Source organism: Anser anser (genome assembly GCF_964211835.1).
Source record: "Anser anser genome assembly, chromosome: 5".
NCBI classification, from domain to species: Eukaryota; Metazoa; Chordata; class Aves; order Anseriformes; family Anatidae; genus Anser; species Anser anser.
This window is the reverse complement of record NC_139725.1, coordinates 30,122,988-30,137,603: the sequence shown is the minus strand read 5'-3', so window position 1 is coordinate 30,137,603 and position 14,616 is coordinate 30,122,988. Positions and strand designations below refer to the sequence as shown.

Sequence of the window (14,616 nt, the reverse complement as noted above, 5' to 3'; positions counted from 1 at the left end):
TTCATGGCTGCTGTAGAACATATGACAGTTACCTTTATGTTGAGATTGTGTTGGATGGTTTAAAGTTGCTGGAGTGTCGAACCCTAAAGCACTAGAGTTAAAACTGAAGGATAAGATCTCATATTTAACCAAAGAAAAACAGTTCTTAACCAAGTATGCTGAACTCCACAGAAGTATACAACATACACTACACCATGCCTCATAACAAGCGCAAATGTAGCAGCTTGGCTGGTGGACTTCTCATGAAAAGACAGAGCATGGCTTCCTTGTGCAATTTAAGTGATTGATCTCAGTCATGGAACATAGAAGAGAACAGGGATGGATAACATTTTCCACATTCCTTCTAGTCTGTGACCCAGCTAGTGGTAACTGGGGACTGGTAGCCAAGAGAAACTCTGAAACCAAATCTGCCCACTAAGTGTTTGGAAGTCCTCCCCATTTAAGGATCAGCACTTCCCTCTGGATAGGATTCCAACTGTCATTAACTAGACCAGTGGCCAAGAAAAACCTCAGGAAAGAAAGCTATTTCATCTGTCCTACTTCCCCATCTTCCTTATTCCTTTGTGCCTTCCCCTTCCACTTCCTATGATACTTCCAAACTCACCCTTTTCGTTTTAACACCCCTCCACTCCCAGCTTTAATCAAATGCCTCATGTTGCAGACCAGCAGGCTTCTTCCCCTCTGAAAGGTAAAGGGAAGTGACATTCATTGCCATGAGTCTCTGAACACGGAAAGCTTACGTCAGGCCAATGCTCTTCCAGCAGCAAATCGAATTTTAACTTTAGAGCTAATATGCTGCCATGTAGCCTACTCAGCCAGTCTCAATGGTCTCAGTCTAACCTACACACAGGAAGACTGATGAATGCCAACAGACTGCTTCTTTCTCCCTAGCTAAAGTCAAGATGTTTGGGGAAAAGGCAACCCAATTTACAGAACAATGGCACATGGCTTTGGTTTGTACTAATGAACAGTGCAGTACTCTGTTGTGCTTACCCACGTAAGTACTGCCCTGCTCACATTCATCCATGTTCTTCATCCAGAGGCCGTAGCTGCTCCGTAGAACTCCAGCTCCAGCCCAGGTGATCACTCAGTCAGGACACCAATGGCAGAGCAAATTATCTGCCTACACTTACCAGTTCCTGCATGGCTTCCTCCACAGCTTCCTCCACCTGCATGGAAGAGTCTGCCAGCAGCACTGGTGCGTTGCTTGTCTAGGCTTTGCTGCCAGACTCTACTTGACAAACACCCAAGCCAACCTTTAATGGTATAGCCTCTGTTCCTTCAGTAACCAGTATTTCCCTATCTCTAGCCACAGGTGCTTCCCCTCAAGGTCCAAGTTTGCCCTCATTTCACACCTACCCCTCATTCCCCACTGCACAGCTACGTGCTGCTCCAGGTGAGAACACCTGTCAGTGGGCTCTCAAAAGCAGCTGGCTCAGCCATGAGGCAGTGGGAGGCAAAAACACACAAATCCAGCAGACAAGCACGTCCTCCCAAGCAGGCTACAGATGGGAGACCACCAGGGAAGAGACTGACAGCGCAAAGAGCTCCAGGCTTATGGAGGCTTCGACACCCCCTGCTCTGGAGACAGAAGCACCACTGCCTCTGAGGAGCTGCCATGGGGGACATCAGGCTGAGGCCCATCCCTCCTGGCTGCCCCTGGCAATCTTGGACTTCACAACATCCAGTCAGGTGCAGACCAACACTAAGGCTACCCTGGAAGGCACATGCAGACTACAGCAAATCGCTTCACACACCAAAGCTGGTTTCCTCCATCTTACCCCTCCTTACCTCTTAGGGACGTGCTTGCAGTGTGTAGGGCTCATGCCCAGCTAGCACAGGCCTCCCTCAGAGCACTTTGTGTAGGGGAGCACAAGAGCATTTGTTTGTTGTTTCCATTGTGGAACAGGCAGCATTTATGAATGCCTCTATGCAAGGCAACGTTTCCCTCAAATGAGGGGATGATTCTTCTCAAATGCTCATGAATATAACCACCACCATCTACAGTGTTACTGAGGGATCTAAGCTGTATCAGGAGCCTACTGTGCTAAGGAAAGAGCAACCCCTGACAGGAGTCACGAGCCCAATTTCAAGGCAAGGTCTGGTCCTGAGGGAGCTGACTTGGGTTGACTGCTCTCAGACTGAAGAGCTGCCCATAGCCCACGCAAGGCCATGCAAAAAAAGGACTCCTTTGTACAGCAGGTGGTTATTTCCACTGCTTTGAGTGGAAGCTTCACTCTGGTGTGACTAGTTATGCCTTCCTTCAGTTTCTCTCCTACAGCTATGAGGCCTTGCAGAAAAGAAGGCAGAGCTGATTCTCACACAGCCACCACCAGAAGGGCCTCAGTGCCAGAACACACTGGCAGTGAAAGCCACGGCATGCAGAAGGCTTCGCATACAAGCTGCTGACCTCAAACACCAACTGCTAGTGTGAGCCTGTCAGAAGAGGGAGACAGTTCCATACACTGTCATCCCAGATCCCAGTAATTTCTCTGTGCAGGCAAACATTTCACACCAACACCACACGTTACCCAGAAAGCTCCAGCACAGAAGTGATTCAGTTACAGCAATGGTAGCCTTGTAGCGTTTGGGCACAAACCTAGTGAATGGAAAAGCTTCTCACAAACAAGCACAGAAGACTTACAATCCTACCAGTTCAGTGACAGTAAAGATGTAGTCTAACAAGAAAGAAAGCTTCACAGCTCAAGGTGTAAGTTACACCTTTTGCTTCTCTGCCTGAACTTCACTTGAGAACAAAGCAGTGAGCTATCAGCAGTGCACATTAAACTTGGGGCAACTCTGCTGTACTGCTAGGTCCCTGGACATTGTGTCACCAGAGAGACTGTGTGGAAGCCACCAGTGAGGCTCCCAAAAGGAAGCCCTCATGTTTTCACACAGGCAGCTAAGTCCTACAGCCAGTGCAGCAGCCCTCAGACTTGAGGGCTTAGCTTCAGTTTCACCTGTACTGCCTCAGTGTTCAGCCTTTAATGTCAGCATAAAGTTTATTGTATAACACTTAACTGTATTGTCAGATATATGAGTCTCAGAAGAACTGGGGATTCAGCAGCCAAGTAGGAGATAAATGGGTTTTTGTTTGTTTGTTGTTTTTTTTCCCCGACAAAGTGATGTCGCAATTAGTTTTAGATGGCAGGATAAGAACATCTAAGATATTTAAACATCAGTATTAATATTACAGCACTACTGTACCACTGAAATGAAGTTTACAGTCATCTTACCAATTGCTTCAGGCCATCTAGAAATAAAAGCAGCCAAGAAAGCATCTGCTCTGCACTGATGGTTGTGAAGATTACCTTAGCACATGACTAGCGTTAGAAACTTGAAAACTTGTCCAAGAGGTTATCATTGCAGATGTTCCAGAGCTACAGAGCTTGCTACCAGTGCCAGCAGAAGTACACAAGCAGTTTCTTTCTCTGTACCAAGTCTCTTGCTGGCCAGAAATCTTTCATTAGGAGCAGAGGTAATTAACATGAGTGAAATATTCTTAAAGCCAACTCAGAAGCTCAGGCAGTTAAAACACACTAAGACTACACAGAACAAATTGTATCCTACAGTGCTTTCTTGGTTAGAACAGGACTCACTGTTCTAATAGTAACATATTGTAATGTAATTTTTAATACTTCTCCACACATGAATCCTGTTCCTCAACACAGCTGCATAATTTATGAAAAAGCACATCAGATCAGCTTCTCTGGTAGTTTGCAAGGAATTTAGCTATTTAACATTAAAGACCCAAGTACAAACAAGGACAGGAAGAAAAAACATTGCTATAGCTCCATACATAATTACAATTCCTACTTAGGCAAGAAAAACTACCACCCAACCAAAACAGAGTATCTATAACCAAAAGCTATGCATCATAGACAACAAATCTGTCCTGCTAGGGGACACTTCTCTAGGCACTTGCCTTTGGGTACTTATTCCTTCATTAAAATGGAAATCCCTCCAACAGTAAGAATATCTGAAACATTAAAATGCTTCAGCTGTTAAGTAATACCTTGACCCTTGCAATGCAATGATGTAAGCTCAAACCAAGCACCCTAATTCAGTTATTGAAAACCCATTCTAAGTTTCATTCTTGTGTTTTAGATCTCCTTTATACATAGCTCTTTGCTTTGTATTTTTATTGTATGTCCTTCTCTCATTTCTTCCTACCATGGTGGAAAACATTCTCCGTAGGTTTAGTAGAGCATACCTAAAGACACCTGCTGTGCAAAGCCCTAATGGTGGTACTGTAGTGAGAAGACAACACAATACAGGCTCCTCAGCACAAGCTGCCATGCTACTTACTCCTCCAGAGGGAATGGCAATGCTGCAAGAGCCTTTTCAGCACTTTTTACTGAGGTCCTTATGTGGGGTTTTAGCTAGTAACCAGCTGCAGCAGGGAGTTTGCATTGTTCTGTGCCACTCCAGCTAATGCTTTGGAACCTGTTGGATCCTTCACTGTTTTATTGCCTACTACCTTCCCTTTACAGCAGCACTAAAATTGAAGGTTTCCCCCTACCTCCAACCAGCATTCCTTTCAAGGAGGGATATGGCACGTTTCCATGCATGAAACTAGGACGAAAATTTAGTGAGTGCCCTCGCTTCCCATTTCTTAGTCCTGTTCAGTCACTGGGGATACAGAATTTGAATTTGTCTGCCACAAATTCAACCCTGTTCCTAGGACAGCTTTTGACTGCTGCAGGCATGTTATACTTCTGCAAGCACCCACTATTTTCCTGTTCTAGTTTTCTTTTTTTTTTTTTTTTTTTTTTAAGCCACTAATGGAGCACATTCATGATGGTCAGGAATTGGCCACAAAAAGCAAGGGACATACAGGAAACGTAGCTCTGCCTTTCTGTATAGAAAGATATCTTTCTGAACTAGAAAGATAGAGGACACAATTCATTGTCCAGATGGAGGAAAATAGGGCTTAGCGGCACAACCTATTTCACCTGCCATGAGAGAGCACTGCTCAAATTCATCACACAGTAGCAGATGCAAGAGCCAGCCCAGTCAAGCTCCCCGTCTTTGCAAGTCAAGCTGTGGGGTCAAGGAGGAGAAATGGCAAGACTTGTCACACAATTCCAGATTTCATGCCAGCAGAGAGAAAGAGGCATGAAGGAAGGGAATATGAATAGAAAGTCAAGCCTGATTATCTTTTTCCACATGGGAACATTCTTCAGACAGGCATTTTCCAAATGTAGTCAGCTGATCACTTGCACTGTGCTCTTCAGACCTGCAAGAGTACAAATGATCAAGCAATCCCATAACAGAGCAGACAATTTCTTCAAGTCTGTCAAGTGAGGAAGAAAAATCATAATAGCCCTGGACTTTCAAGTTATTTCCAGGACACCCAAGACATTAGACTTACTGTGGAGTTTTACTTGGAACAGTTATTAACTGTCAGTGGGCACAGCAGACATACAAAAGTCAGATGTTGCCCATAGGTCACTGATACTTGCCAAGCCCAAATGCTTCATGTCACTGCTCACCGTTTCACTGTAGGAAGAAACATCAAGCTTTGTACAACTTTTGAGAGCCAGAAGTACCTCAGCAGTCCAGTGGATACCACCTGCTCTTGTAATTTACCATGATATCCACACAATCATCTCACTTCATCGGAAAGTTTGATCCTGCATTGGCACAAGAAATACAGATCGACCCATTCTCTGTGCTGCCCTTATATGTTCATCATTTTCTGCAAGTCATAATTCTGTGCTTATGCATTCAGTGACACTGCTGGCTGCCTAGGTTAGCAGCAACACTGCTATAGTAAGAGGGAAATGCAAAAGAGAAAGATCAAGAACTTGTTTCAAGCATTATTGCTGCTCATTTAAACTCATTGAGAAGGGCTGGTTCAAAACGACTGTTTGCCTTTAAAAGCATTCAAACTTGCACACATTGTAGTTCTAGGGCTTACCGTACAGAAGAGAAAGAGTACGTATCACACCTAGCAACTGAATGCCTACAGGATTAGTCCCCAGAACTACCACACTGACCTCACAGGTCAGGGAGGGTTCCTGAAGGGAAAATAGTCTTGATCACAAGTCCACATGAGAAACAGTGATGTAACGTGGTAGGCATCATAAAAAAAAAAACTAGGAATAATTAAGAATTTTCTTGCTCGAAGTATGACATCTTTACGCTAGTAACAGCCTTACTGGCAATGTCTAATCACTAGCAGAGATGAAGCTCGGGGGCTATCAACATGATTGCAAATGAGTAGGCCAAGTTCTCCATCTTTGTGTGCACATAGGCAAGACACTTAGTGGGTGAGAAGAGAGGCTTCACCTGTGAAACATCCTGGAAGTCCACGGCCTCCCCCTAAAAAGCTTATAAAGTAAAACATCAAGGCAGATCCTTGTACAGAACTGTAGGCATTGGTGCTCAATTCAGCTGACGTTCTCCTCAGTTATGAAGGGGATAATACCAAAGTTGGTTCACTGATTTCAAGCAGTAAGTAAATCAGTAGCCCCTTGTATTTGTTTTTCCACTCTCCTGAAGCAGTTCCCATTCCAAAGATGACACAACACAGGGACCAATTAAACTGCCTTGTAAAGTACAGTGTATGAAAGTGGCCTATATGGAAACTGTTTGATAGACAGGCTCATTGTGCAATTATGCACTGCCAATAGGACTTTTCATTTTGTTCTTTGTTTCAACTGCTCCTCATTAAAGCATTTAGATACCAGTGCTTATTCAGGGCCCTAGTCACCTAGCTAGATGCTTAGTTATCACCTCAAAGCTCCTCTCAATACAGCACCACTCCAACTTTGAGCTTTCGGCTCTGTATCAGGTCATACAGATAGATGCATAAGCACCCTTACGGTTCCCCATCCTCCAGAACGGGTCCCCAAGGATTTATGGCACACACTAGATCTAATTTGCCACTTTCTAATAGCTGCTTGTTACACATCTGGCCATAAAAGAGGCTGCATGGTGCAGCTGAACACAGGGACACCAGCGCAGCCACAGCTCTGAGAAGCGTTTAATAGCCATCATGGTCAAATAGCAGCTCTATTTAAAAGCTAGACCATTGCACCCCAGTCCCTTATTGTTATATTCTGGCTGACTCGGGATTCCGAAGGCTCCTGATCTTGCCTAACCACGGTTGAAGCTAATTAAGCACTACATTTCATAACGTCCAGACCGATGGGACAAGAACGCACACGGTCAGCCCGTCCAACACGCCTGCAGAGATCGAGCTTTCCCACTTACCCAGGACCACGTCCCTGTGGCAGTACTGCCTGCGGAGCAGCCACCGGCCTGCTGCCCCGTGCCCGAGGGCTCTCCTGCGGGCGGATGTCCGTGGCGGTGCTGCACTGGGAGGACCATATTTAGAAGAGATGCTGGGCTCCCCCAGGAGCACGGCAACAGCCCGCTAAGTGAAACGAGCGGCCCCGGCAAGCGTCAGGCATCGTCACATTAAAAAAGCACGGAGCCAGCCTCCCGCAGGGAGCAGCCCGGGCCGGAGGCACCTCGCCGTACTGCGGGCACCCCGTTAACCCCCCCCCCCCCCCCCGGGGAGCGCGGACCCAGCCCCATCGCCACGCCGGGCACAAAACGAGCGGTGCGGGAGCGCGGAGCCCGCCCGAGCCCTTCCGCGCCCAGCCCCGGGGGGCTCGCACCGGCGGCGGGGCGGCCCCGGCGGGGAGCGGGGCTCACTTACCCGGGGCCCCGCGGCTCGGTGCCCGCCGCCCTGGGGCAGATGCGCCGGCAGCAGCAGCAGCGCCAGCAGCAGCGGGCGAGCCCCGGCGCTGCGCCAGGCCGCGGGCAGCAGCGGCGGCGACGGCATCGTCCCCTCGGCGGCGGCGGCAGCGGGGTGGCAGCAACGGGACGGGGACGACGGCGGGGCTCGGCGAGCGGCTGCGTGCGGGCCGGCGGGGCTCGGCTGCGCCCCTCCCGCGGCAGCAGGTTCCCCGCCTCGGCCATGGGGATGCCCGTTATAAAGCCGCGGCCCGGCGGGGCGGGGCCGGCCCGCACGCCCCGCGCCGCGCACCCATGGCAGCGCAGCCGCCGCGGGACCGGGCCAATGGCGGGGCGGCGGCGGAGCCCCCCCGCGCCCCGCCCCGCGGCCGGCCGTGAGGCGGGCGCCGCAGGTTGGCGGCCGGGGACGGGCCCCGAGCTCCGGGCGGCGGGGCGCGGCACCTGAGGGGCCGGCCCGCAGCCCCGCGGTGACAGCTGAGGGGCGGCCGGGCCCCGGGAGGGCTCCCCCGCCGCCCGGGGATCGGGGGGACCCGCTGCGGGTCTCCCTCGGGACATCCAGCCCGTGTGGGACCGCTGTGTGGGAAGCCGCCCGCGCCTGGAGACCCCGGGCTGTGGAGGCAGAGAGCAGTGCCAAGCCTCTGCCCACCTGCCGGCTGCCCTGGGGACCCTCGTTTTGATGGGTCTGGTTGCAGGGCAGAGACCCTGCACTTCACAAAGTGATACTCATTGCAGCGCACATCATCACTGTGCACACAACAACGGCAATAACCTTCGGAGGGACATTTCTCGTGCTCGTGCAGAAAAACACGCGACAGGCAGTTTCTTCATGCAGCATATTTGGCTTTCTGCACTCAATGGCCTTACAAGAGCCAATATTCACACTTGTAAAAATTCCCTAGAGTGTATCCGCTAGGTATGGGGAGGGGCTGCTACGCCCACATGGAGAACCTTGTTACACAGCAGAAGTCATATAATTCTGGCATCTTATCAGAGCAAAGCAGGGTGTTTAGCTATAGCGGTTGCTTTCATCTTTCTTTTCTTCTCTCTCTCTTTTTTTTAAGTATTTATTTTAAAATGCCAGTATGTAACATTTTGTCATTAGCCTAGGCAGTATGAGCCGTTTGTTACTCACACGGAGCTCTGCCAGTATTCATTATTCTTGGCTTGCAGATCTCTCCGGAGCTCCAAACCCGGCAACCCATACAAGCCTACTGATATACCTTAGCCCTAACCCTCACCACTCTCTGCTATCCCGGTCCTAAACTTTGCCAGCTCTTCTTCAGCATGGCCTGCGGTATCCTCTGATTTTCCATTTCAAAGTCTCTCTGATCTACACCTGAACTGCTGCCATTCCACATGATATGAGCACAGACCTTGAGGGGAGGCGGGGAGGGAGAGCTGGAAAATCTATATGAGTGTCCTTGTGTACATCAGGATCGCCTCTGCTGAGGTTGGACAAGTTATACCAGTGCACACCTGGCACCTGCAGAAAGACAGGCAGAATCTAGCTCACTTTTGTTGAGGTGGGGATCCGACCACCAAAGTACCACATCACCTTGGAGTTAAGTCTTGATGAAATTCCAGTCCGAATAACAATATCTCACTTGTCTACAATCCCCTCTCCAATTTCATGGGGAGTTTTTTGCATCTGATCTACTTCATGTGATGCCTTCATGTGTTCTTTAACATTTGCACTTTAAGCGTGGCTGTATCCCTTTGGTATATTTTCCACAGATAAACCCATGGATACCAGGACCTCTCTGCTAAATAAACGCTCATTACCTCCATGAAAAAATATATTTTTTTCCTGTTCCCTAACAGAGAGTACCAGCTATGCCAGAAGCCTACACTTCAATGCCTACGTGGCCTTGACACCATCAGCATCTTAACACCAAGCAGAAGTCCCAGAGAGGGTCAGAAATCCTCAGTAGCTGAATGCTTTGACTACTTTATGGCCAAAGCTGTTTATAACCACAAGCATGTACCACTCCACCCTTGAACAATATTTCCATGGCCAGCTATTTCTCTGTAAGGACATCTACTTTCTTTGCGAAAAGTAATGGCATTAGTGTGATAACTGGGCCAGAGGAGACTCCACAGCCTGGCCACACAACCATTAAATCTTGCTCAGATGCACTGAGCCCAAAAACCATCAGAAGGACATTCAGTTACATGGTAGAGACACCAGCAGAGAGAATAATTCTCTGTGTTCAGTGGTGAATCACATTCACCGCTGAAAATTCATGCCTAACTCTTCAGCTAAGCGGGTGCTCCCTTTGGTATAGGTGCACTTTACTGGTGTGTTGTGTTCAAAGAAAAATCTCATTAAGCAAACTGCCCATACAAAGTTTTGTGCCCCTGCATTGCCCATTAATTTTCTCCAGATTCTTGGCAAGCAGGCTGTGCCTGTCTTGGGCACCAGTGGCACTGCCGAGATGCTGATGAGCCAAGAGGAGGCTAGTGTCCGAGGGCAAGAGGAACTGGTGCCTCACCTCCTCCCTTGAGCTCTTCTGTAAATCCCTGCCATCCCTCGGAGGCTGCAGTGCCAAACGCTGCGCTGGCACAGTGCCACTTTCAGTCGATGGTGTCTCACCAGCAAAGAACTTGCCCAGGGTGATTAACCGAAAACTACAAAGAGAGAGGGGCACAGAACTAGAAGCGAAGTTGTTCTTCATGTCCAGGCACTCATACGCCAGGCCCGGCGTTTGGATGCTTCCGAGCGAGATGTAAGCCCAGCAGTAATGAATTCAGCTGTGCAATGCTGCTGGAGGTAGCACTGAAGCAAGTATCGTCGGGGCTTGTTGTGTGCAGCAGATACAGCCTACAGCTTGCACCTCTGGAGATTTACCCCAACATGTGCCTATAGGTGTTGATGATTAATATCTTGTTGCCATTAATATCTTGTTGCCGCGAATCCATGGCACACGGCGTATGTATTGGTGGTCTTGACAACTGTTCAGGGAGAACCGTTTGATTGCCGTGATTATTTGCCTTTGCTTCTACTTGTCTTGTCCTCGGACAAGTTTCAGGAGATTGCTGTCCTGTTTTGAACAGTATTGGCATCCACAACAGAACCGTCACGGGATCTGCCTGCCGCTGCTTCCATCAGAGAAGTTTAGCTCCTACAGGTTTAGCAGAAATTGTTACTCACACTTGCAATAAAGAATAATTCACTGCCTCCAAATATGAGCTGATTGCTTTTATAGACCAAATTAATGCTACTGGTTCTTTCTCAAGTCAGTGGATGTTACAATCACTCCTGCAGCAGGCCTAGATTTAGTTCCCTTTTTTGTCACAAAGGGAGTAAAGAGGAATATGGCTGATTTGCTGTGAGCTTGATTTGTTGTTAACTGTAACCTGATGCAGAATTTAGAGCTATCTTCTTGTACTTTATGTGTGTTTAATAGTTTGAATAATAACAATCAGAGTTGTCAATTCCTGTCAGGCCTTGATTGCTGAGAACCCACAGCAGTGAAAGAGCCTTTCCTACTATGCTGACACCTCCAAATCTCCATCCAAAAGTGAGTTCAGGGCAGCCCAGAATAAAGACTGAAGAACCACACTTGAGCACGCTCATGACCCTGTGCAGACTGGAATAGCAGCCACAGGAGAAGAGTCTGTGCAGTCACCCCAAACTGAAGCAGAACATCATTTCCCCAGCTTGGGGGATAGTGGGGAAAACTGAATTTGACCCTTAGGTCAAATAAGGCTGGAAATCGAAAGTCCCTGGATTTGAAAGGACTCAAGTCACAGCACATGGCAATGTCACGGTGCCATCCCACTGTCAGCACAGTTGCTGCCATGGGCAAAGTGTTCACGCTATTTAAAGATGTAGAGGCACACCGCTATTAGCATGTCTTGGGGTGGACTTGCTGGATTATGTCAGCAAAAAGGAGGCTCAGTTTCTTATGAAAACTAATTACCTGTATGCCTGAGTGCAACAGAAACCCTGTAAGTGTCCTATTGGGCTTTTCATCCTTGAAGCTCTTGGCAGAATGCTTACCAATACTTAAACAAAAAGCTTTGCTACAAATACGACAAGACAGCAAGTCTTTTTCCATTAAATCCATCTAGACTCCACCACATTATTTATTATACTTTATATAGAAATTTTGTGTGGGGCTTTTCTCTAGGTAGCATATTAACTTGTGCAGGTCCTAGCTGCACTTCTTTGGTTGGCCAACGAATTGCCAGTAGTCCTGGTCATTCCCCATCACCGCCAAACCCTCACCTCCTACTAGTACCTGTGCATCTGATGGTGCTACCATATCTTCACACCCTTTTGTTATTCCGCCACAGGAACAGGCTGTTGGCCATACACCAGTGTTATTATGAAAAAATAAACCTAAAAAGGAATGCAGTAAAGTGCAAGATGCAGTAAAGCCCATTTGAGCTTCCATAGTATTTTTCATGGTGCTGAAGCACATATCTGTTTTTAAGGGTGGAACTCCCACTATAACCTGGCTGGTGTTAGTATGTGATCTGCCAACTCCTTGAAAACAAGGATACTCTTTTTTACCATTTTACTTGGGTTTTGCAAATTCTAGGTTATAATGTTAAGAATTAGTATGAGGCCAGTGTAGTGATGGTGAATGATGGGTATTTATGTGGCACGTTCATTGTGCATTCTTTGAATTTCGTGAAGTAAATATAATATCACTTCAGGCTCTAAAAAGAATGCCAATCGACCATATCTTTAACCTTTAGAATCTTTAAAAGTGCTTAGGAACTTGCCAATTTTTTTCCTTTCTTTTTTTTCTTTTTTTTTTCTTTTCAGTCAGCTATGAGATTGAAGTTGGGTTGGACTCCATATGGACTCCAGAAGAGAGGAGCTCTGTTCCAACCTCGTTTATCAATCTTATCAAGGCAAGGATTCTTTCTGCTCATCCTGTCTACCTGGGTGGGATAGATGGAAAGTGGGTGGGGAAAGAAATACCTCTGCACTGAAATTTTGAGGACTGGGTACTCTAGGCTGCAATTGCCAGGGAGAGCAGGTGGTGAACCTCCTGTACGTGTGAACCGTCTGCCCAGAGGAGTGGGCTCACCACTGAATGTGCGAAAGACGTGTAGGGGGATCAGGGCACAAGGAAGGCGGGGTCTTTTGTCTGACCTCTACTTCAGGTGATCTTCCACTAACATAGACAACAGCAAAAAGGAGGACAAAGCAGATGAGGATCAGGCCCTGTGAGCTCAACAATGACATGGGATTTATTTATTTATTTGTTTGTTTATTTTGTCACTTGAGCACATTCACCTTGTCTCATTAGAGAGGTACTCAGATCTTTGGATTCAGATATTTTGTGTCATGGGTTTACACCCCCCTCCATCTATCTTCCTCCATCAACAGTCCTTATCCTCAGTAAGCTCAAAATCAGACTGGTGTCTTAAACGGCATGAAAGAAGATCGGAAACATATTTTAGAAAAGAATCTTTGGCATCATATTAGCCACCCTCTGTCTTCCGAGCTAGGGACAAAAGGGTGACAAAACAGCAGGATACAAACACGATGCCTTGATCCTACAATTTTTGATCAGGGCCAAGAGTAACGCTCATTATCAGACAGGCAAAGTTTGTTTTTTCTTCCCCACCAGTTTCTTAGCACTGATTTAGGCTTCACACTGACACCAGCAAAACTGCACTTAAATCACAGCCCTGAGAACCGGCTACACGTATCCAAAGCTGAGCAGAGTTCAAACCTCAGCCCTGCGCTGATACAGAGTCTTTTCTGTTTTAAATTGCCCACCCACTCACTATTCCCAGCTGCCGAGCCACATAACGTTCAAAGACCACACACAAGGTGCAAGAGCAACAGGGGCCTGTTGAAAATTAAAGTGCAGCAGCTTCGTCAAGAGGATAGGCTCCAGCATTGCTGCCTAGAAAATGGGGGCAAGGAATGAGGACGGAAGGGCAGACAGAGACCGTGGGAGATCCATACAGAAAGCAATGGGAATCTATACCAGAGCATATTTTACTGAAATCCCCTACCCTCAGCACACAGATAAGAGAGAGACAGAGCTTCCCATATGAACACAGGCAAGAAGCAGCTCAGAAAAGGAGGTGGTGCTTTCCTGAGTCTGGAGATGATGCTGGGGTGCCTGCTGGCTCACTGAAAGTACCTGGAGCCAGTCAAAAAATGTCTCTGTGCTTTATTTCTCCCTGTTGAGCAAGTATCAAGAACTGTAAGAGCCTCACATGAATGTTGTGTAATGCAAGTGCCAGGTACTAGCAGGAGAGCTATCTCCCATGGCCCCTGACAGACAGCAAAACTCTCAAAGGGCTCTGGCTCCTTATTCTTCTCACCAGTGCTGCCGCTGAAGGGACCTTGTTCTGAGAAAAGCACTCGTTTGGATGCCATCTAGTAGTGTCAACCATCCCATTGTAAGAACACACTATTATTGAAAATTAAGGTCTTGTGATGGCACAAACAGAAAGGGGCCAGCGCAATCAGAAGGTGTAACATCCCCAAGTTTGGAAAACAGCAAGGCCCTCCTGCTGGCCTTGGGCTAGAATTTGCAGGGTCTGAGGGAAATTAGGGAAAATCAACCTTACCTTCAACATATCTTCTCAGATGGCAGATTTTGCTATGATTTTGCACAAAAAGGGACTGTTCACCTTCAAGTGTTTTAAAAACATTCTTTTGTTCCGTTGCTTCTATACATAATAAATGTGTGTTTATATGTTTATACATCAAGATTTTGTGCTTAGTTGCTAACCGAGGCTAAATACTTCAAGGCTGAGTCAAGCTGCACTATAAATGTGGGCTATTTTGCCCATCACTAAATGAAACTGCTTCACCGCTGAGACAAGGCAATGTTGTAAGGGCGCGCAGTGCAACCCAGCCATTCGGAACAAGAAACAACGAAGGTGGTTTCTAACAGAAAGTGCTCAGGCTGTTTGAAGAGGCAG

The 14,616-nt window shown here is 47.5% G+C and overlaps 1 protein-coding gene across 10 annotated transcripts in view; it reads right to left on the bottom strand.

The window, feature by feature from the left end:
• Positions 1-8,056, bottom strand: part of SMOC1 (SPARC related modular calcium binding 1) — a 127,412-nt gene extending 119,356 nt beyond the window's left edge. For 4 of the 10 annotated variants that reach the window (XM_083836831.1, XM_083836832.1, XM_083836836.1 and 1 more), the window contains exon 1: positions 7,673-8,056. In XM_083836831.1, the coding sequence (XP_083692957.1) occupies positions 7,673-7,798 (126 nt within the window). In that variant the 5' untranslated portion in view covers positions 7,799-8,056. Of the gene's footprint in view, positions 1-1,133; positions 2,750-7,221; positions 7,500-7,672 lie in introns of those variants that run through there. The other 6 variants (XM_083836825.1, XM_083836829.1, XM_083836835.1 and 3 more) reach the window with 4 other exon arrangements.
• Positions 8,057-14,616: the final 6,560 nt, after the last annotated feature.